General features: G+C 41.0%; 2 protein-coding genes across 2 annotated transcripts in view; one reads left to right on the plus strand and one right to left on the minus strand.

Moving 5' to 3' along the window:
* cmtm4 (CKLF-like MARVEL transmembrane domain containing 4) overlaps positions 1–12,538 on the plus strand; it is a 28,237-nt gene extending 15,699 nt beyond the window's left edge. Inside the window, exons 4-5 of the mRNA XM_053229396.1 lie at positions 8,585–8,683; positions 8,799–12,538. Coding sequence (XP_053085371.1) covers positions 8,585–8,683; positions 8,799–8,951 — 252 coding nt within the window. The 3' untranslated portion in view covers positions 8,952–12,538. The remainder of the gene's footprint in view (positions 1–8,584; positions 8,684–8,798) is intronic.
* Positions 12,539–12,693: 155 nt separating this feature from the next.
* The window catches only part of cmtm3 (CKLF-like MARVEL transmembrane domain containing 3), an 11,762-nt gene continuing 1,955 nt past the window's right edge, over positions 12,694–22,500 (minus strand). The window contains exons 2-5 of the mRNA XM_034299439.2: positions 16,509–16,664; positions 15,257–15,352; positions 14,896–15,010; positions 12,694–14,810 (exon numbers count right to left, since the gene is read on the minus strand). Of these exons, the coding sequence (XP_034155330.1) occupies positions 14,770–14,810; positions 14,896–15,010; positions 15,257–15,352; positions 16,509–16,664 (408 nt within the window). The 3' untranslated portion in view covers positions 12,694–14,769. The remainder of the gene's footprint in view (positions 14,811–14,895; positions 15,011–15,256; positions 15,353–16,508; positions 16,665–22,500) is intronic.

Genomic DNA, 22,500 nt, shown 5'->3' on the forward strand with positions numbered 1-22,500 from the left:
ATCACACACCATTAAACACCATCACACACCATCGCACGCAATCACACTCCATTAAACACCATCACACACCATTAAACACCATTAAACACCATTGTACGCCATTACACACCATCACACATCACACACCATCACACACCATTACACACCATTACACGCCATCACACGTCATTAAACACCATCACACATCACACACCACACACCATTACACACCATCACACACCATTACACACCATCACGTCATCACACACCATTAAACACCATCACACACCATTACACACCATCACACACCATCACACACCATTAAACAGCAATAAACACCATCGCACACCATTAAACACCATCACACACCATCACACACCATTACACACCATCACGTCATCACACACCATTAAACAGCAATAAACACCATCGCACACCATCACACACCATTAAACAGCAATAAGCACCATCACACAGCACTATAAACCACATCACCACAGTGTTACACAGAAGTTGTAAAATTCCTGATGTTCCTGTAAGAGCTGTGAATCCAGTAGAAGGCGAACTTTATAAAGCATTCGAGCTCAAACTCTTCTACATTTTTAAATATTCTGTTGAATATGATGCAAATCTGCTGGATATTTTCAAATGCAGAAAGTGAGTTTTATTCATTAACATTTTATTTATTTATTTAAACATAATTTAACTCAGTTCTTTAATTTTAATTCTGAGTTCTCTCACGTCCTTCAGACACGACACAGCAATGTGAAAAGTTGAACTTTTATTTCCAGAAAGCTGCACATTCCTGAAGGACATTTTCCCATCCAACCAAAACCACACACACACACACACACACACACGCACACACACACACACACACACACACAGCTACCTTCCATGTGATATTTTTAATTTCCTGCCCAAACTGAGTCACTGACTTCAGTCTCAATCTGTTCAGATTAAACTTATTTATTCTCTCTCTCTCTGTTTCTTTCTCTCTTTCTCTCACACACACACACACACGCGTGATGAAGATTTTTGATCCGTGTCTGTACTTCAGTGTGTGTTTTTCTGTATAATGATCACATTCCCAACTGGACAGAATTCCTGCTGAACCACAAACACATGGAATGACACAGTTCATGATTCCAGCGTTTCCTTTCCCTCAGTGTGACGTTCACTCTGCGCTCACAAACACAACACTGAGCGGATATTTAACACTTCTGTAGAATTAATGATTACACTTTCACTTTCCATTATGTAAGTTATAAACACTGTGTGTGTGTGTGTGTGTTAGAGTAAAATGCTGAGTGATGGGGGTCTGATGAAGTTACAGTTACCATGCTATAAATTATTTTCCTACAACAACACATCCACACGTGTTTTATTCCCCTTATACCACGGCATGGCCATGTATTAAAGAACAACAAACCATAAGTTATTATCCATTTATAGTTTTATATATATATATATACAGTCAGGTCCATAAATATTGGGACAGTGACACAGTTTTGGTAATGTTGCCTCTGTACACCACCACACTGGATTTGAAATGAGGCAGTCAAGATGTGACTGAAGCGTAGACTTTCAGCTTTAATTCAAGGGGTTTAACAAAAATATTGCATTAACCGTTTAGGAATTACAGCCATTTTTTACAGAGTTCCTCCATTTTCACAGGCTCGAAAGTAATGGGACAATTGACTGATAAGCAGTTTCATGGCCAGCTGTGGCCTGTTTCCTCCTTATATCATGATAAATTAAGGAGATAAAAGGTCTGGAGCTGATTCCAAGTGTTGAATTTGCATTTGGTAGCTGTTCATGGGAACTCTCAATATGCCGTCCAAAGAGGTGTTGATGCAAGTGAAGGAGGCCATCATTAGGCTGAAAAACCAAAACAGACCTATCAGAGAGATAGCAGAAACTTTAGGAGGGCCAAATCAACAATTTGGTGCATTCTTAAAAAGAAGGAATGCACTGGTGAGCTCAGCAACACCAAAAGGCCTGGGAGACCACAGAAAACAACTAAAGTGGATGATTGCAGAATTCTTTTCTTATTGAAGAACAACCCCTTCACAACATCTAGCCAAGTCAGGAACACTCTGGAGGAGGTAGGCCTATCATTGTCAAAGTCTACAATCAAGAGCCACCTTCATGAATGTAAATACAGACGTTTACCTCAAGATGCAAACCGCTGGTAACACTCAAGAACACAAAGGCCAGATTAGACTTTGCTAAAAAACCTCTAAAAAAAGCCTGACCAGTTCTGATGCAAGATTAACTTGTACCAGAATGATGGGAAGAGAAAAGTATGTCGAAAGAAAAGAACAGCTCATGATCCAAAGTATACCACATCATCTGTCACACATGGTGGAGGCAGTGTTATGGCATGGGCATGTATGGCTGCCAATGGAACGGGCTCACTGGTGTTTATTGATGATGTGACTGCTGACAGAAGTAGCGAGAGGAATTCTGAGGTGTATAGGGCTGTACTCTCTGCTCACATTCAGCCAAATGCTACAAAACTGACAGGACGCCGCTTCACAGTGCAGGTGGATAATGACCCTAAACATACTGCGAAAGCAACTCAAGAGCTTCTTAAGGCAAAGAAATGAAATGTTTTTAAATGTCCAATGACCTCAAACCAGTTGAGCTGCTTTTCACTTACTGAAGACAAAACTGAAGGCAGAAAGACCCACAAACAAGCAGCAACTGAAGATGGCTGCAGTAAAGACCTGGCAAATCATCTCCAGGGAGGAAACTCAGCATTCGGTGATGTCCATGGGGTCCAGACTTCAGACAGTCATTGACTGCAAAAGGATTTACATCCAAGTAATAAAAATAATCCTAATATTTATGATTATATTAGTTTGTCCCATTACTTTTGAGCCTGTGAAAATGGAGGAACTCTGTAAAAAATGGCTGTAATTCCTAAACGGTTAATGCAGTATTTTTGTTAAACCCCTTGAATTAAAGCTGAAAGTCTACGCTTCAGTCACATCCTGACTGCTTCATTTCAAATCCACTGTGGTGGTGTACAGAGGCAACATTACCAAAACTGTGTCACTGTCCCAATATTTATGGACCTGACTGTATATATAGGTAATGATGTGGAACATCAGGGAAACAAGTTAGTTCCTGTTGTCACTTACGTTATAGCAGCTATAAAAACTCGTTCCCTCACCAGCTTCTTTATTCTCTCTCTTCAAGTTAATAAGACAAAAAAAAACGCAGCTTGTTCCGCATGTTACTGAGAAACTGCAAAGAAGAAGCGTAAACTGAAGATGTCAGAAATCTTAAAGTTACAGCTTCACCTCTGACTGTTACAAAGCGCTGACACTGGAGACTCCTTCTATAAACATTAATCAATTATTAAACTCAACTCGATAAATCACTGATTATTTGTTTATGTGGAGCGTCCGCTGTGTGAATGAGCTGTTACTGTAGAAACGCGTAGAGAACCCACAGACATCTCCAGACGCTGGGTTTCCTTCGTGGTGGGGTTCTGCAGGTCTTTACTGCAGCTCTGTTCACTTCCTGCTTGTTGGTGTTTTCTCTTGGATTCAGGTCAGGTGACTGACTCAGCCATTGCAGAACATTCCACTTCTTTGCCTTAAACCTTCTTCAGAACTTCTAATCTGTGTATTCTCAGTAGCCTAAAGAATTTACAGGCTAAAACTCTCCACAGTGAAAGTACCGCATTACCGTAACGCGTTACCATGTGACCTGCGAGAAGAGGACGTTTCAGGAGCCCAGTAGCTCTAATAATACATCTCAATAGGTTAAAAAGGCAAAATTATTTATTACATATAAATTTTATTTATCTTATATACATATCTTTTTCAAACCGTGTAGTGGTAGAAGTGGGCGTGGTTAAATACAGAGCGTTCCAGTGAAAGTTGGATACGTTGCTAAGAAACGCTTGTTTTTGCAGAACTCTGATATTCAGCATATAGAAAGTGCTGGAGATAAGCTTCATACGAACGTATTCTCTCTCTCTCTCTCTCTCTCTCTCTGTGTGTGTGTGTGTGTGTGTGTGTGTGTGTGGTATTTGAAACCCAAGTAGGGATGGAGAGAGTGTGTGAAAGAAAAAGAATGAGAGAGAGAGAGTGAGACAGAGAGAGAGAGAGAAATAGAGAGAGACAGATAGAGTGTCATGTGATAGTGTGTGTTCAGTCACTCGCATCATGTGTTCAGTCACACACTGGGATAACCGGTCAACTGGAACCATTGTTCCCCCCTGTGTGTGTGTGTGTGTGTGTGTGTGTGTGTGTGTGTGTTCCTACACTTGCACGCACACACACAATCATCTGTTTGAACTTTAGTAGTAATACACATCTTAATTAAATATGATAAGGTAAATGCTAGTTTAGTGGTAGAGTTAAGTTGGTGTTAGTGTTAGTGTAGTGTTGTGTAAGAGTAGTGTTAAGTGTTAGTGTAGTGTTGTGTAAGAGTAGTGTTAAGTGTTAGTGTAGTGTTAGTGTTAGTGTAGTGTTAGTGTAGTGTTAGTGTTAGTATAGTGTTAAGTGTTAGTGTAGTGTTAGTGTTAGTATAGTGTTAAGTGTTAGTGTAGTGTTAGTGTTAGTATAGTGTTAAGTGTTAGTGTAGTGTTAAGCATTAGTGTAGTATTAGTGGTAGTGTAGTGTTAGTGTAGTGTTAAGTGTTAGTGTTAGTGTAGTTTTAAGTATTAGTGTAGTATTAGTGGTAGTGTAGTGTTAGTGTAGTGTTTAGTGTTAGTGTAGTGTTAATTATTAGTGTAGTATTAGTGGTAGTGTAGTGTTAGTGTAGTGTTAAGCATTAGTGTAGTATTAGTGGTAGTGTAGTGTTAAGTGTTAGTGTTAGTGTAGTGTTAATTATTAATGTAGTATTAGTGGTAGTGTAGTGTTAGTGTTAGTGTAGTGTTAATTATTAGTGTAGTATTAGTGGTAGTGTAGTGTTAGTGTAGTGTAGTGTTAAGTATTAGTATAGTATTAGTGTAGTGTTAGTGTAGTGTTAAGTGTTAAGTGGTAGTGTAGTGTTAAGTGTTAAGTGTTAGTATAGTTTTAAGTGTTAAGTGGTAGTGTAGTGTTAATGTAGTGTTAATGTAGTGTTAAGTGTTAATGTAGTGTTAATGTAGTGTTAAGTGTTAGTGTAGTGTTAATGTAGTGTTAATGTAGTGTTAAGTGTTAATGTAGTGTTAATGTAGTGTTAATGTAGTGTTAAGTGTTAGTGTAGTGTTAAGTGTTAATGTAGTGTTAATGTAGTGTTAAGTGTTAGTGTAGTGTTAAGTGGGAAGTGTAGTGTTAAGTGTTAATGTAGTGTTAGTGTTAATGTAGTGTTAAGTGTTAGTGTAGTGTTAAGTGTTAGTATAGTGTTAAGTGGTAGTGTAGTGTTAAGTGTTAGTGTAGTGTTAAGTGTTAGTATAGTGTTAAGTGGTAGTGTAGTGTTAAGTGTTAGTGTAGTGTTAAGTGTTAGTATAGTGTTAAGTGGTAGTGTAGTGTTAAGTGTTAGTGTAGTGTTAAGTGTTAGTATAGTGTTAAGTGTTAGTGTAGTGTTAAGTGTTAATGTAGTGTTAAGTGTTAATGTAGTGTTAAGTGTTAGTGTAGTGTTAAGTGTTAGTATAGTGTTAAGTGTTAAGTGTTAGTGTAGTGTTAAGTGTTAATGTAGCGTTAGTGTTAATGGAGTGTTGAGTGTTAGTGTTAGTGCGCCCCCTCATGGCAGAATGTGGACACTGCGCTCACACTGGCTCTGAGTGACTAAATGATGTGATGAAAGATTTGAACTTTATCACAGCTACGAAGTATTTTAAGTGTGTGTGAGTGTGTGTGTGCGTGTGTGATCTACAGTGTGTGTGTGCGTGTGTGTGTGTGTGTGTGTGAGTGTGTGTGTGTGTGATCTACAGTGTGTGTGTGTGTGTGTGTGTGAGTGTGTGTGTGTGTGATCTACAGTGTGTGTGTGTGTGTGTGTGATCTACAGTGTGTGTGTGCGTGTGTGTGTGTGTGTGTGTGTGTGTGTGTGATCTACAGTGTGTGTGTGTGTGTGTGTGATCTACAGTGTGTGTGTGCGTGTGTGATCTACAGTGTGTGTGTGTGTGTGTGTGTGTGTGTGATATACAGTGTGTGTGTGTGTGTGTGTGATCTACAGTGTGTGTGTGTGAGTGTGTGTGTGTGAGTGTGTGTGATCTACAGTGTGTGTGAGTGTGTGTGATCTACAGTGTGTGTGTGTGTGTGTGTGTGTGTGTGTGTGTGTGATCTACAGGGTGTGTGTGTGTGTGTGTGTGATCTACAGTGTGTGTGTGTGAGTGTGTGTGTGAGTGTGTGTGATCTACAGTGTGTGTGAGTGTGCGTGTGTGATCTACAGGGTGTGTGTGTGTGTGTGTGTGTGATCTACAGGGTGTGTGTGTGTGTGTGTGTGTGTGATCTACAGTGTGTGTGTGTGTGAGTGTGTGTGTGAGTGTGTGTGATCTACAGTGTGTGTGAGTGTGCGTGTGTGATCTACAGGGTGTGTGTGTGTGTGTGTGATCTACAGTGTGTGTGTGTGTGTGAGTGTGTGTGTGTGTGTGATCTACAGGGTGTGTGTGTGAGTGTGTGTGTGTGAGTGTGTGTGATCTACAGTGTGTGTGAGTGTGTGTGATCTACAGTGTGTGTGTGTGAGTGTGTGTGTGTGAGTGTGTGTGATCTACAGTGTGTGTGAGTGTGTGTGATCTACAGTGTGTGTGTGTGTGTGTGTGTGATCTACAGTGTGTGTGAGTGTGTGTGATCTACAGTGTGTGTGTGTGATCTACAGTGTGTGTGTGTGTGTGTGTGTGATCTACAGTGTGTGTGTGTGTGATCTACAGGGTGTGTCTGAGTGTGTGTGATCTACAGTGTGTGTGTGTGTGTGTGTGTGTGAGTGTGTGTGATCTACAGTGTGTGTGAGTGTGTGTGTGTGATCTACAGGGTGTGTGTGTGTGTGTGATCTACAGTGTGTGTGTGTGTGTGTGAGTGTGTGTGTGTGAGTGTGTGTGAGTCTACAGTGTGTGTATGTGTGTGTGTGTGTGATCTACAGGGTGTGTGTGTGATCTACAGTGTGTGTGTGTGTGTGTGTGTGTGTGAGTGTGTGTGTGTGTCTGAGTGTGTGTGATCTACAGTGTGTGTGTGTGTGTGTGTGAGTGTGTGTGTGTGATCTACAGTGTGTGTGTGTGTGTGTGTGTGTGAGTGTGTGTGATCTACAGTGTGTGTGTGTGTGTGTGAGTGTGTGTGATCTACAGTGTGTGTGTGTGTGTGTGTGTGTGTGTGTGTGTGAGTGTGTGTGTGTGTGTGAGTGTGAGTGATCTACAGTGTGTGTGTGTGTGTGTGTGTGTGTGTGTGTGAGTGTGTGTGATCTACAGTGTGTGTGTGTGTGTGTGTGAGTGTGTGTGATCTACAGTGTGTGTGATCTACAGTGTGTGTGATCTACAGTGTGTGAGTGTGTGTGTGTGGGATAAAGTCACAGTGATAAATCCAAATATTTACAATATATTTTTTGTGAATCCATTTATTTCTGTAAAGCTGCTTTATGACAATGTCCATTGTTAAAAGTGCTATACAAATAAAATTGAATTGAATTGAATTGTGTGTGTGTGAGTGTGTGTGTGTGTGATCTACAGTGTGTGTGTGTGAGTGTGTGTGTGTGTGTGAGCTACAGTGTGTGTGAGTGTGTGTGTGTGATCTACAGTGTGTGTGTGTGTGTGTGTGTGTGTGTGTGAGCTACAGTGTGTGTGTGTGTGTGTGTGTGTGATCTACAGTGTGTGTGAGTGTGTGTGTGTGTGTGTGAGTCTCTGTGATCTACAGTGTGTGTGTGTGTGTGTGTGTGTGTGAGTCTGTGTGATCTACAGTGTGTGTGTGTGTGAGTCTGTGTGATCTAAAGTGTGTGTGTGTGAGTCTGTGTGATCTACAGTGTGTGTGTGTGTGTGTGAGTCTGTGTGATCTACAGTGTGTGTGTGTGTGTGTGTGTGTGAGTCTGTGTGATCTACAGTGTGTGTGTGTGTGTGTGTGTGTGATCTACAGTGTGTGTGTGTGTGAGTCTGTGTGATCTACAGTGTGTGTGTGTGTGTGAGTCTGTGTGATCTACAGTGTGTGTGTGTGTGTGTGTGTGTGAGTCTGTGTGATCTACAGTGTGTGTGTGTGTGTGTGTGTGTGTGTGTGTGTGAGTCTGTGTGATCTACAGTGTGTGTGTGTGTGTGTGTGTGTGTGATCTACAGTGTGTGTGTGTGTGAGTCTGTGTGATCTACAGTGTGTGTGTGTGTGTGAGTCTGTGTGATCTACAGTGTGTGTGTGTGTGTGTGTGTGAGTCTGTGTGATCTACAGTGTGTGTGTGTGATCTACAGTGTGTACATGGAGTTACTCTCATGGGGAGAACGCGGTGTTATCAGCACACTTACACTTTATTATTCTCCTTAACATCTTTCAGCTTCTCTGTAGTGACGTAGCTGTAGTGTGGGTGCCATTATTTTCTCACCTCAGTAACGTCAGGTGTTGAGCATCAGCCAATCAGAGCATGCGTCTGTGTATTTATATTAATTATACAGTGCAGTGTTGTATATAATGTGTGATGTGTGTGTGGTGTGTGATGTGTGTGTGTGTGTGTGATGTGTGTGTGGTGTGTACAGGACCTGATTAACGCTGCGTGCTGCACGCTGTTCTTCTTCATCGCCTCCGTGGTGTTAGCGGCGCTCAGTCACAAGAGTGAAGCAGAAATCGCTGCCGTGGTAACCGCATTACTCATTACTCATTTACCTGCTCGTTACTCTGATATACTCTCTAAACGCGTGTGTGTGTGTGTGTACGTGTGTGCGCATGTGTGCGTGTGTGTGTGCGTTACAGATCTTCGGCTTCGTGGTGATGTTGGTGTACGGTGTGAACACGGGTGTGTGTGTGAGACGGTGGCGTTTAGGAGACCAGCGCCCCCTACAGACCAGCGAATACACACGCGCCAGGACGGCCTCGCGCGGCGAAGTGGAGACACGACCCGAATAACACACACTAAACACACACACTAAACACATGCACACAATAAACACACACTAAACACACACACAATAAACACACACTAAACACATGCACTAAACACACACACTAAACACACACAATAAACACAGACACACACACTAAATACACACACACAATAAACACACACTAAACACATGCACACACTAAACACAGACACATACACACTAAACACACACACAATAAACACACACACACAAAACACACACAAAACACACACACACAATAAACACACACTAAACACAGACACATACACACTAAACACACACACACACACTTCAGACGATGTGGTACTTGATGTGTATATTTAGGGTTAATTATGAAGTTGTATAATCACTGTACTACTTTATTATCATACTGGTGTATATAAACTACACACACTACACACATTACACACACACTAAACACACACTAAACACATTACACACACTACACACATTACACACACGTTACACACACACTAAACACATTACACACACTACACACATTACACACAAACTACACGACTACACACTACCTTTTACATACTACACACCCTTTGCACAATACATACAAATTACACACTTTACACAAAACAAACTGCACACTACACAACCTACACACAAACAGTATACAAACTACACACTCTAAACTACACACTCTAAACTACACACTACACAGAGTTGATATGAAGGTTAAATCGGGACCAAATGTGTTTTATAACTGATTTATAAACATTAATGTGGTACTAATTCTGAAGGGGTTTGTGTATTTGTGTATATGTGTGTGTATGTGTGTGTGTGTGTGTACTTCATCACAAAATGTATTATTTTATATATTTCTGAGTTTTAAATTCTGCTTTTATTGTGTTCCATTTCTGTAGTTAGCCATTTACAGTTGCTAGTGTTTCAGCTAGCTCTGAGCATCCGCGCTAGGCGCTAGTGTTTCAGCTAGCTCTGAGCATCCGCGCTAGGCGCTAGTGTTTCAGCTAGCTCTGAGCATCCGCGCTAGGCGCTAGTGTTTGATTCACCAGCACTTACTATTACTCGTGATTACCTGCTAGTCGCTACTGTGTGGGATAATTTCTGTGCTATTAAGGGCTAGTTGCTAGTGTTTAGGCTAGTTACTCACACTTGGGCTATTAGCTAGCATTTGTTCCAGTCACTAGCATTAGTGATTAATCATGAACCACTGGGTGATTTGGGCTACTTGCTCATGTATCAGCTAGTTACTAGTGTTTGTGCAAGTTTGTAGTAGTTGTACCAGTCTCTAGCGTTTTAGCTTAGTCATGATCATCAGTGATGATGTCATTAGCATTTCATTAGCTAGGGTAGTGAGGGATAGTGAGGGTTAGTGAGGATTAGTGAGAGGGTAGAGAGGGTTAGTGAGGGATAGTGAGTGGGTTAGTGAGGGTAGTGAGGGATAGTGAGGATTAGTGAGAGGGTAGAGAGGGTTAGTTAGGGTTAGTGAGAGGGTAGTGAGGGGTAGTGAGGGTTAGTGAGAGGGTAGAGAGGGTTACTGAGGGATAGTGAGTGGGTTAGTGAGGGTAGTGAGGGATAGTGAGGGTTAGTGAGTGGGTAGTGAGGGTTAGTTAGGGTTAGTGAGAGGGTAGTGAGGGTTAGTGAGTGGGTAGTGAGGGTTAGTGAGTGGGTAGTGAGTGGGTTAGTGAGAGGGTAGTGAGGGTTAGTGAGGGATAGTGAGTGGGTAGTGAGGGTTAGTGAGGGATAGTGAGTGGGTAGTGAGGGATAGTGAGTGGGTTAGTGAGAGGGTAGTGAGGGTTAGTGAGGGTTAGTGAGTGGGTAGTGAGAAGGCAGTGAGGGTTAGTGAGTGGGTAGTGAGGGTTAGTGAGTGGGTAGTGAGAAGGCAGTGAGGGTTAGTGAGTGGGTAGTTAGCCTTTGTGCTAGTCACTGTTTTGGAGTTGAGCAATTTTAGGGTTTGGGCTAGCTAATAGCATTTGTGAGTTTCTAGCCACTAGCATTTGGGCTAATCTCACACATTAACAATAATGAATACAGAAATAAAAAAGAAATAAAACTCTGTGATGTCGGTAAATAATTTAATAACCAACTGAAACCGGTTTTGTTTTTGGGGTTTTGTTTTGTTTGTTTGATTTTTTATTCTGATATTTAGACCAGACTCTGTAAAAGCTCTTTAACTGTAGTGTGTTATTTTCTCTTTAAAATGTTCTTTTGGTACTAACTGTATATTTTACATCGAGTGTGTGTGTGTGTGTGTGTATGTGAGAAGGTGATTTCAGTGTATTTATACGTTTGATTTATTCTGTGGTGTGTTTGTGTGATAACGTCAGTGTTGCAGTGTTTTATTTACTCCTCTAATGCGCACTACGTTGCAGTCTTCTGTCCCCTTATACACGGTTTTAGAGATTTTAAAGCAATAACATTTACTTTAAAATGACTCAATCTGTCTCTCTGCACCTCGGCGCTAATTCACGCTGAACGTTATCTCTGTGATAGAAAACAAAATTATTTTGGAAAAGTAAAAAGTAATATTTTACCAAACAGCATGTAATAGATTTAAAGTGAAGCTTTGATGCTAATAAATGAGTCTCAGATGGAGTGTATTGCGCTAGTCGCTAATGATCACGGTTATTATTTTATCAGCTAGTGTTTGCTTGCTAACATTTGTGCTGTTAGTGTCTGGATTAGTCAGTAGCATTTGTGTTTAGCCGGCTATACATCGAGAAATGGGCGGAGCCATCATGTTAGCGGAAATATCCAAAATAGTTGAAAGTGATGCTAATTAGGAGTGAGAATCTGTTAGCATTCTGGTCACTTGCTAGCATTTTTGCTGAGTCATTATCATCAGGGCTAGTCGCTAGCACTTAAACTAGCTACTAGCATTTGAGTGGTTTGCTAGCATTTGAGCTATTTTAACATAAATTGAGATAAACTGAAAATAAAAATGAAATAAAATTCAATGAAATGAAAAACAACATGAGATAAAAAAAAAGATGATTTAAAATCTTATACTTTAATGTTTGATTTCTGCACTACAGACATTCAGGTACTACAGAGTGTGTAGCGTGAGTGTGTAGTGTGAGTGTGTAGTGTGAGTGTGTAGTGTGAGTGTGTAGTGTGTAGTGTGAGTGTGTAGTGTGAGTGTGTAGTGTAAGTGTGTGATTTGAGATGGAGCCTGAATTCAGCGTAACTCTGTAATAATTTAAATATTTTAAGGAACACTGTGTGAATATTTTGAAGGACAATCGAACTGTTTTAATGAAGGTTTCATTTTTCTACAGCAACACTGTGTGTGTGTGTGTGTGATTTTATCTCTTGTGCTTTATACTCTGTAATGAAACACTCCTTCTCTACTTTGAGGTGTTATAATAATGATAAATTAATATCTGATTGTAATTTTATGGTTGATTATTTATCCCTTTTTAGTCGATGTCTGAACTCGGAGGTTTAATAATCCGACACTGTGATGGTTTAAACAGGAACACAGCCGCTCTCAGATCTGTATTTTTCTATTTATGGAGCTGTGTGTCGATTTACAGAAACTCATTTTACAGAAACTCTGTGTTCATTTGTGAAATGAATAAATTTGGACTGAACGCAGCTGTCATTTATTTATTTATTTATGTATTTATTTATTTCCAAAATCAATTCTCAGCCTTTAGATTGATGATTTGTATAAAATTAAATGTAAACATTTTTAAATGTTTACATTTAATTTTATATTTATAATTTACACTCACATACCAACACAAATATTCAATTCTTTTTTTCCTGTTTTATTAAACAAAACAACATATTCTCAGTTTAAAACAGAAAACACTGAGACATTAAGCATGTACTAAAATAAAATGATGCTAATTGTGCAATAATAATGATAATAATAATAAGTGTGACATAAACAGTGATGTACAGAGCCGTGTTACGGATCACACGTGAGTTATAAAGCAGTAATAAAGGCATTATAGAGGAGTGAACCGTGACTGTATATATGAGTGAACAGAGTAACAGGGAGTGAATAGTGAAGCTGAAATGTCTCTGAGGCCCTCTAGTGGCTGACTGCAGTACAGCTTAAACCCCGCCCCTTCCCATGTTAGTGAATGGGACACGAGCCAAACTCTCGCTTTAAGTCACATCTCCACAGAGGAATAGCGTTCTGTCGTTTTTACCACATGTAGAGTTTATCGGACCTCCTGCAGCATTTATCCTTAAGATTAATACATTTTATTTGGTGATGAATAAAAGGGCGTGGTTGATGAGGTGATTGACAGTTTTGGACGTGACAGTCGAGCCTCATGAACACACACACACACACACACACACTTTCCAATAAATTACTTTGATTTAAATGACAGATTAGCCAGTGTCAGCTAGCTAGCAGACAGTAGCTCAGTCAGTCATTACTCAAATCTCTGAAATCTTTTCCTGACTACAGTAAAATTAATGTACTTGCTAATAGTATATAACTACAATTTAGCATTTTACATGTTTTTAATGTAATTAATAACGCTGTACTTATCACTTAGCACTCTGAGTTAGTCAAAGTGCCATGTTAAGTTAAACTGTGGCGTATCTGTGAGATGGAGACTCTGATTTAGACCAACAAAGGCTTCAGAGCTGCACACTGGGAGTAAATAACACCATGATGTTCACTCATATATACAGTCATCAGGAGTGACACACACACACACACACACACACGTGAGTGGTCAGAGGACAGAGGGATGTGACCAGACACCCAGCTGTCAGCACAAACATTCACACTTCACATCAACTCGGTTATAATTCAAAGTTTTGGTGCAAAAAAAAAAAAAGAACCAAAAAATAAAGAAATAAAGCAGTGGTCAGTTTTAGAAATCCTTCACTTATAAACACACACACACACACACACACACACACACCCAGTAAAAACTGTTTGAAAGGCTTCCAATTATAAAATGTAAAAAAGGTTCTTGAGTCTGTTCCTCACACAGGGTTCCGTGGAGAAAGAGTTTCAGAAAGAGAACAGCCTCCTAGCGTCCTCATCTACAATAATTAACTTCCAAAGACGCCTCGAGCCTGCAGCTTTACAAAAGGCACTTCACACAGAAGGTCAAAGGTCATTAGATCACATTAGTCACCCCAAAAGGTCACCCTGAAATAAAGTCTTTGATGCTTTGGTCGCTGCAGGACAAGTATCGTATTGACTCCCCCGGGAGTGTGTGTGAGTCGAGTGTAGCACAGAGGGAGTGTGTATGAGGACACAGTGTTCAGGAGGAACACACTCGAGCTCAGCATCATGAACAGTAAAGAGATTTAATTTACAAATCACAATAAAGTCTCTTCATTTTCTCTGTGTAGGACAAAAGGGGCGGGGCTATGGTGATGTCACAAAATAGGTGTAAACCTCTAACAGTCCAATATGCAAATGATTCGAGGATAATGACAGAGCAGGTGCTTTTTAAAATGCAAGATTATTATTATGCTGCCTAGTTTAGACCATGTTAGAGAGCTTCCTAATTTGCATATTCATACATATTCATACATATTCATACGTCTCAGTGTTTCTGTAATTTAAATTTCACCTTCAGGTCTAATTAAAGGAGTGCAGCAATGCATTGTGGGTAAACTGGGTTCCAGTTCCTCAGCTTCATGAACTTTTCCCCCTTAAGATGGCCAAGGGAAAGTAGTGAAGAACAGATCACAGACATTACTAGAGCGGTGTGTGTGTGTGTGTGTGTGTGTTTCCCATTAGTAATCCTGAGCCTGACTATAAACCTGCACAGTTTGCTTTATTTCCCTTCAGGCGCTGGAGCGGTCTCCTCTCCTGGGTCCTTCACGTCCTGATCACAGCTTTAATCCGAGTCAGCGTCCGAGTCAGCGTCCGAGTCAGCGTCTGAGGCAACGGACGAGAGGAAACAACATGTCTGTAGTAAAAGAGACAGACTAGAGAGGGAGGAGTGAAAGAGAACTTTAATCACCTCGTTTGTTCTGCGGTTCCTCATTAGAGCCGCCGCCCTTCAGGAAGTCAGCGAGCTCGTTAAAGATGAAATAAAAATCCAACGCAAACACGATGGTGGCGACAAACCCGAACACCTGCAACAACCACAGCTCACTTTAACAACATCAACACTTTCCCCTTAACGCAGTGTGCACTACTGAGCAACCTTCACTCCTGTAGTGTGCACTACTGAGCTCTCACTCTGTGTGTGTATGTGTGTGTGTTGATGTGTGTATGTGTGTGTGTTGATGTGTGTGTGTATGTGTGTGTTGATGTGTGTGTGTGTGTTGTGTGTGTTGTGTGTATGTGTGTGTGTGTGTGTGTGTGTGTGTGTTTCTCACTCCTGCAGCTTTAGATGATCCGTCTGGATATTTCGACACGGCCATGATGGAGATGATGAAGAAGACGATGGAGGCCGTGATGCAGCGCAAAAAATCCTGTAAGAGAGACAAAGAAAAAAACACTTCAGAAATTATTAATTGAATTATTTTTTATGATTTTTAAAATGATTTTAATGATTTTTTTATCATATTATTATGTTGTGTAATGATTGATATCAGTGTCTGTTATATTTAAAGCATTTAATTTTTATCTACAGGAGTACAAGAACACATTAGCTGGACATTTTAATTTTAATTAATGAATACATTTTAATTATAAAACCAGTTTCTTATAATAACAGTTAATCATAAATTAACACAGAATTAAAATATTAAACATTTTAAAATATACCTTTAAAATATTTTATCTGTGTTATATTAAGGTGTTAATGTTGTTTTTAATTTATCTTGAATGTTTTTGGAAGAAAGAGAGAGATAATGTTTGCGAGTGAAGATGTGCTGATAGACTCTCAGCAATACAATCAAAAGCTGCTTCTACCGTGGATTAGTTTAGGGGTGTGTATACTTATGCAACCAGGCTATTATAAGTATTTTATTTTTCTTTTTTCCCTAAAAAGTTTCTTATTGTTTTCCACTTTATTTGTATACTTTGCAATTTCACATTAAAGGTGGGAAGAGATCTGATGATTTATCTCAGTGTGTTTTACTGCATTTTACCTTTTTATATCCATAAATTTATTATTACTGTTATTACTATTATTATTTATTATTATTTATTACTGATTTATGATTAACTATGACCTTTGATCTCAGCGGTTCATAATCACAGGCTCCAAGTGTAATAATATCTAATACCTGAAAATACATAATAATTAATAGTTTTTATTTGTTGCATGTTTTATAACACAAGAAAGAAATACATAAAAAGAATAAAATAATAAAAAAGGGTTTATAGATGTAGGGTGTGTGTGTGTGTGTGTGTGTGTGTGTGTGCATATATGTGAGTGCGTGTGTGTGTGTGAGTGAGCATGTGTGTGTTCATGTCAAAGAAGACATGATCCAAGCAAATCGAGGAGGACCTGAAAAACCACTGACTCGGTCTCCATGACGTAAAACATGGAACGGCATCATGAGTGAAGTTCGAAATCCAGCAGCACCCACAGCAGCGTACCGGCTCCAGAGGCAACCGCCAGCTAGGGACCAAAGAGAAAGAGTGTGTGTGTGTGTGCATGTGTGTGTGTGTGTGTCTCACCATCAGTGGCCAGTGAAAGCCTTTAAATCTTTGGTTAAATTTGATGGCGTGAGCGAAGAGGATGAGCAGAGCGGAGACGAAGGCGAGGAGAGGAGCAGTGACGAACACTGCTGCTGACGAAGCACAAAAACACACAAAACTGATGAAGGATGAAATCTGGAGATAAAAAACACAAAAACAAGAAATTATAAATGAGGCAGAACTGAACCTGAGCTCAGAGATGAACATGTTAAATGTCTTTAACTCTGAGCTGATGTGCAAAGAGTATTTAAACACACACACACACACACACAGTTTGGGGTTTGTACTATACTGTGTTAATCAGCACACACGTCAGAGATTTTGTCATATTTTTTATAAAGTATCCACTTTAAGAACAGAAACAAATTCCTTCTGTTAGAAATGTGATAAAATGCTGTAACTCCTCGCTGTCAGAACTTTTAGTCATATTTAACACTTGTATGGTTTTAGTAATCATTCTGAAAAGTGCGATGATTTAGCTTTCAGTCTGTAATTTCACCTTAATAAATTCCTCGATCTTGAATCTATAAGAAACTGTAAAGTGTTTTCCTTTAAATGCTCCTTTAAAATCTTGTTAAAGCCGTTGAATTCTGCTGGGTTTTTTGTGTGTTTGTGTCTCATATTCTCTCTCTGAGTGCTGCTTGTGCTTGTGCTTTTGGATCTAGTCCTGTCTCCGCCCCTGTCCTGTCATTGGTTTGTTACCTGACTGTGTTCGCCTGTTCTGTGTTTAGTCCTTGATTAGTTTGTGTATGCATACCGTCTTTGTGAAGTCTTGTTGATTGTATTTGTGCATTTCATACAGTCTTGTGTTTTCTACTTTCTGTTCCGTGTTCCAGTCCTCGGATGTGTTTACGATTACAGATTATCTTGGTTTGTTTCTGCCGGGATGTTGTGCACCTCCACTTTCACTTCTCACTACGATTCCTGGACTGCTGTTAATAAAGAACTGGTGAGTTTACGCTTTTGAGTCCCGCCTCTAACCGCGGCTTACGGTTTGCTCCTATAAGCATTTTATTGTTACTCTTCTTACTCTTCTTTTTTGCTATTGTAAAAAAAATAAATAAACATGCATTGTTTATTAAAAAAAACAACAGTGAGAGAAAGCTGAATCCCATCAGCCCAATAAAAATGATCTTAAACTTGACTGTAAACTGAAGATTCTTGTCAAGGTCATCGGTCGCACTCCAGATATACGATCGAGACACTCAGCATTAATGATAAGGTGTTAGGCCGCATGATAAAACACAAAATATAAAGTTTTGAAAAAGTTTTGCTTTAAATGTTATTAAACCTGACAGTAGGGGGCGCACAGGAACACATCACACGTCTACACAATCACACACAGTCTTTCCGTCCTGATTACTCTCACTAAACAACCTGAACACGAGACTTTCTACAAATTTAAATGAGTGAGAGATTTTCAACACTGCAACACACACTCCTCAATACTGCAACACACACTCCTCAACACTGCAACACACACTCCTCAACACTGCAACACACACTCCTCAATACTGCAACACACACTCCTCAATACTGCAACACACACTCCTCAACACTGCAACACACACTCCTCAACACTGCAACACACACTCCTCAATACTGCAACACACTCCTCAACACTGCAACACACACTCCTCAATACTGCAACACACACTCCTCAACACTGCAACACACACTCCTCAATACTGCAACACACTCCTCAACACTGCAACACACACTCCTCAACACTGCAACACACACTCCTCAACACTGCAACACACACTCTTCAACACTGCAACACACACTCCTCAATACTGCAACACACACTCCTCAACACTGCAACACACTCTCCTCAATACTGCAACACACACTCCTCAACACTGCAACACACACTCCTCAACACTGCAACACACACTCCTCAACACTGCAACACACTCCTCAATACTGCAACACACACTCCTCAACACTGCAACACACTCCTCAACACTGCAACACACACTCCTCAATACTGCAACACACTCCTCAACACTGCAACACACTCCTCAATACTGCAACACACACTCCTCAACACTGCAACACACTCCTCAACACTGCAACACACACTCCTCAACACTGCAACACACTCCTCAACACTGCAACACACTCCTCAACACTGCAACACACACTCCTCAACACTGCAACACACTCCTCAATACTGCAACACACACTCCTCAACACTGCAACACACACTCCTCAATACTGCAACACACTCCTCAATACTGCAACACACACTCCTCAACACTGCAACACACACTCCTCAACACTGCAACACACTCCTCAACACTGCAACACACTCCTCAACACTGCAACACACACTCCTCAACACTGCAACACACTCCTCAATACTGCAACACACACTCCTCAACACTGCAACACACTCCTCAACACTGCAACACACACTCCTCAACACTGCAACACACTCCTCAATACTGCAACACACACTCCTCAACACTGCAACACACACTCCTCAATACTGCAACACACTCCTCAATACTGCAACACACACTCCTCAACACTGCAACACACACTCCTCAACACTGCAACACACACTCCTCAACACTGCAACACACTCCTCAACACTGCAACACACTCCTCAACACTGCAACACACACTCCTCAACACTGCAACACACTCCTCAACACTGCAACACACACTCCTCAATACTGCAACACACTCCTCAACACTGCAACACACACTCCTCAATACTGCAACACACTCCTCAACACTGCAACACACACTCCTCAACACTGCAACACACACTCCTCAACACTGCAACACACTCCTCAATACTGCAACACACACTCCTCAATACTGCAACACACACTCCTCAATACTGCAACACACTCCTCAATACTGCAACACACACTCCTCAATACTGCAACACACACTCCTCAACACTGCAACACACTCCTCAACACTGCAACACACACTCCTCAACACTGCAACACACACTCCTCAACACTGCAACACACTCCTCAATACTGCAACACACACTCCTCAATACTGCAACACACACTCCTCAACACTGCAACACACTCCTCAATACTGCAACACACACTCCTCAATACTGCAACACACACTCCTCAACACTGCAACACACTCCTCAACACTGCAACACACTCCTCAATACTGCAACACACTCCTCAACACTGCAACACACACTCCTCAATACTGCAACACACACTCCTCAATACTGCAACACACACTCCTCAACACTGCAACACACTCCTCAACACTGCAACACACACTCCTCAATACTGCAACACACTCCTCAATACTGCAACACACACTCCTCAACACTGCAACACACACTCCTCAATACTGCAACACACACTCCTCAATACTGCAACACACTCCTCAACACTGCAACACACACTCCTCAATACTGCAACACACTCCTCAATACTGCAACACACACTCCTCAATACTGCAACACACACTCCTCAATACTGCAACACACACTCCTCAACACTGCAACACACTCCTCAACACTGCAACACACTCCTCAATACTGCAACACACACTCCTCAACACTGCAACACACACTCCTCAACACTGCAACACACACTCCTCAATACTGCAACACACACTCCTCAACACTGCAACACACTCCTCAATACTGCAACACACTCCTCAATACTGCAACACACTCCTCAACACTGCAACACACTCCTCAACACTGCAACACACTCTCCTCAATACTGCAACACACTCCTCAACACTGCAACACACTCCTCAACACTGCAACACACTCTCCTCAATACTGCAACACACTCCTCAATACTGCAACACACTCCTCAACACTGCAACACACTCTCCTCAATACTGCAACACACTCCTCAACACTGCAACACACTCCTCAACACTGCAACACACTCTCCTCAATACTGCAACACACTCCTCAACACTGCAACACACTCCTCAACACTGCAACACACACTCCTCAATACTGCAACACACACTCCTCAACACTGCAACACACTCCTCAACACTGCAACACACTCCTCAATACTGCAACACACACTCCTCAATACTGCAACACACTCCTCAACACTGCAACACACTCTCCTCAATACTGCAACACACTCCTCAACACTGCAACACACACTCCTCAATACTGCAACACACACTCCTCAACACTGCAACACACTCCTCAACACTGCAACACACTCCTCAATACTGCAACACACTCCTCAATACTGCAACACACACTCCTCAACACTGCAACACACTCCTCAACACTGCAGCACACACTCCTCAACACTGCAACACACTCCTCAATACTGCAACACACTCCTCAACACTGCAACACACTCCTCAATACTGCAACACACACTCCTCAACACTGCAACACACACTCCTCAACACTGCAACACACTCCTCAATACTGCAACACACACTCCTCAATACTGCAACACACTCCTCAATACTGCAACACACTCCTCAACACTGCAACACACTCCTCAATACTGCAACACACTCCTCAACACTGCAATACACACTCCTCAATACTGCAACACACTCCTCAATACTGCAACACACTCCTCAACACTGCAATACACACTTCTCAACACTGCAACACACACTCCTCAACACTGCAACATACACTCCTCAACACTGCAACACACTCCTCAACACTGCAACACACACTCCTCAATACTTTACAGTCATGTCCTGTGTATTTATGGTTCTGTGTATTTATTGTTGTTTATTTATCGTCCTGTCTTTATTGTTGCGTATTCATTGTTGTGTATTTATTGTTGCGTATTCATTTTTGTGTATTTATTGTTGTGTATTCATTGTTGAGTATTCATTTTTGTGTATTTATTGTTGTGTATTCATTGTTGAGTATTCATTTTTGTGTATTTATTGTCCTGCTCTCGTCGCACACTGTTGTGTATCTGCACTTTATGTAGTCTTGTGTATTGTTGTGTTGTACCATGGTCCTGGAGAAACGACTTTTCGGTCCAGTGTTTAGAGGAAGTTGTGTAGAGGAATGACAATAAAAACCCATTCGACTTAACAAACACTAACTCCGCCCTCAACCCTATCCCTAGCCCCAATTTTATTTATTAAATTTGTTTATAGTTACATTTAATGCCAGTGAAACAAGTTGTCACTTACGCTATAGCAGCTATAAACACTCGTTCCCTCACCAGCCTCTCTTTATTCTCTCTCTTCGTCATGTTACTGAGAAACCGCAAAGAAGCGTAAACTCCTCTGTCCTGAAGACGTCAGAAAACTTACAGCTACAGCTTTACCTCTGACTGTTACAAAGCGCTGACACTGGAGACTCCTTCCATCAATGTTACATAAACACATTTCTCCTTACAGAAAACTTTAAAAACATGATTTTAAATCTGTTTATTGTCAGTGGAGCGTCTGCTGTACACGTCTACATGTATGAGCTGTTGCTATAGAAACGATAACGTATCAGAACGAGTGCATTAATATAAACCTGCGCTACTGTCAGAGCTGCTGTTATAGAAAACTAATCAACACCTTCTGACCAATCAGAGTCCAGAACTCAACAGAATACAACACTCTTGCTGCGTCTGAATTCGCCTTCTATCCGTCCTAAACAGTACTCGAGATTAGAATTATCGCGTCCCAAATCGTAGGATGTTGAAATGAATCCTAAAGGTTCCTGGATGGTCGAGTAATTCCGGTAGATTTCCGAAGTGTGGATCCGTGGATGCTTTCCCAGATAATATTACCCACAATTCCTTGCACGAGGGAGGAGGAGGAGTTTTGTGACGGTTTGCTTCACCGAATTCAAGGACGCATTTTAGAGAGGTGTAAATGAAATGTGGAAAAATAAATAAAGGGAATAGTAAATTAAATTACGTAGTATAAATGTCAGGAATAATGAATGAAGAAAAGCTGGAACGCAGCGAGGACGTTGTTTACGGTGACAGCGTGCGTAACTAGGCAACAACAACGTTCTCGT

This window comes from Pangasianodon hypophthalmus, chromosome 25, assembly GCF_027358585.1.
Source record: "Pangasianodon hypophthalmus isolate fPanHyp1 chromosome 25, fPanHyp1.pri, whole genome shotgun sequence".
NCBI classification, from domain to species: domain Eukaryota; kingdom Metazoa; phylum Chordata; class Actinopteri; order Siluriformes; family Pangasiidae; genus Pangasianodon; species Pangasianodon hypophthalmus.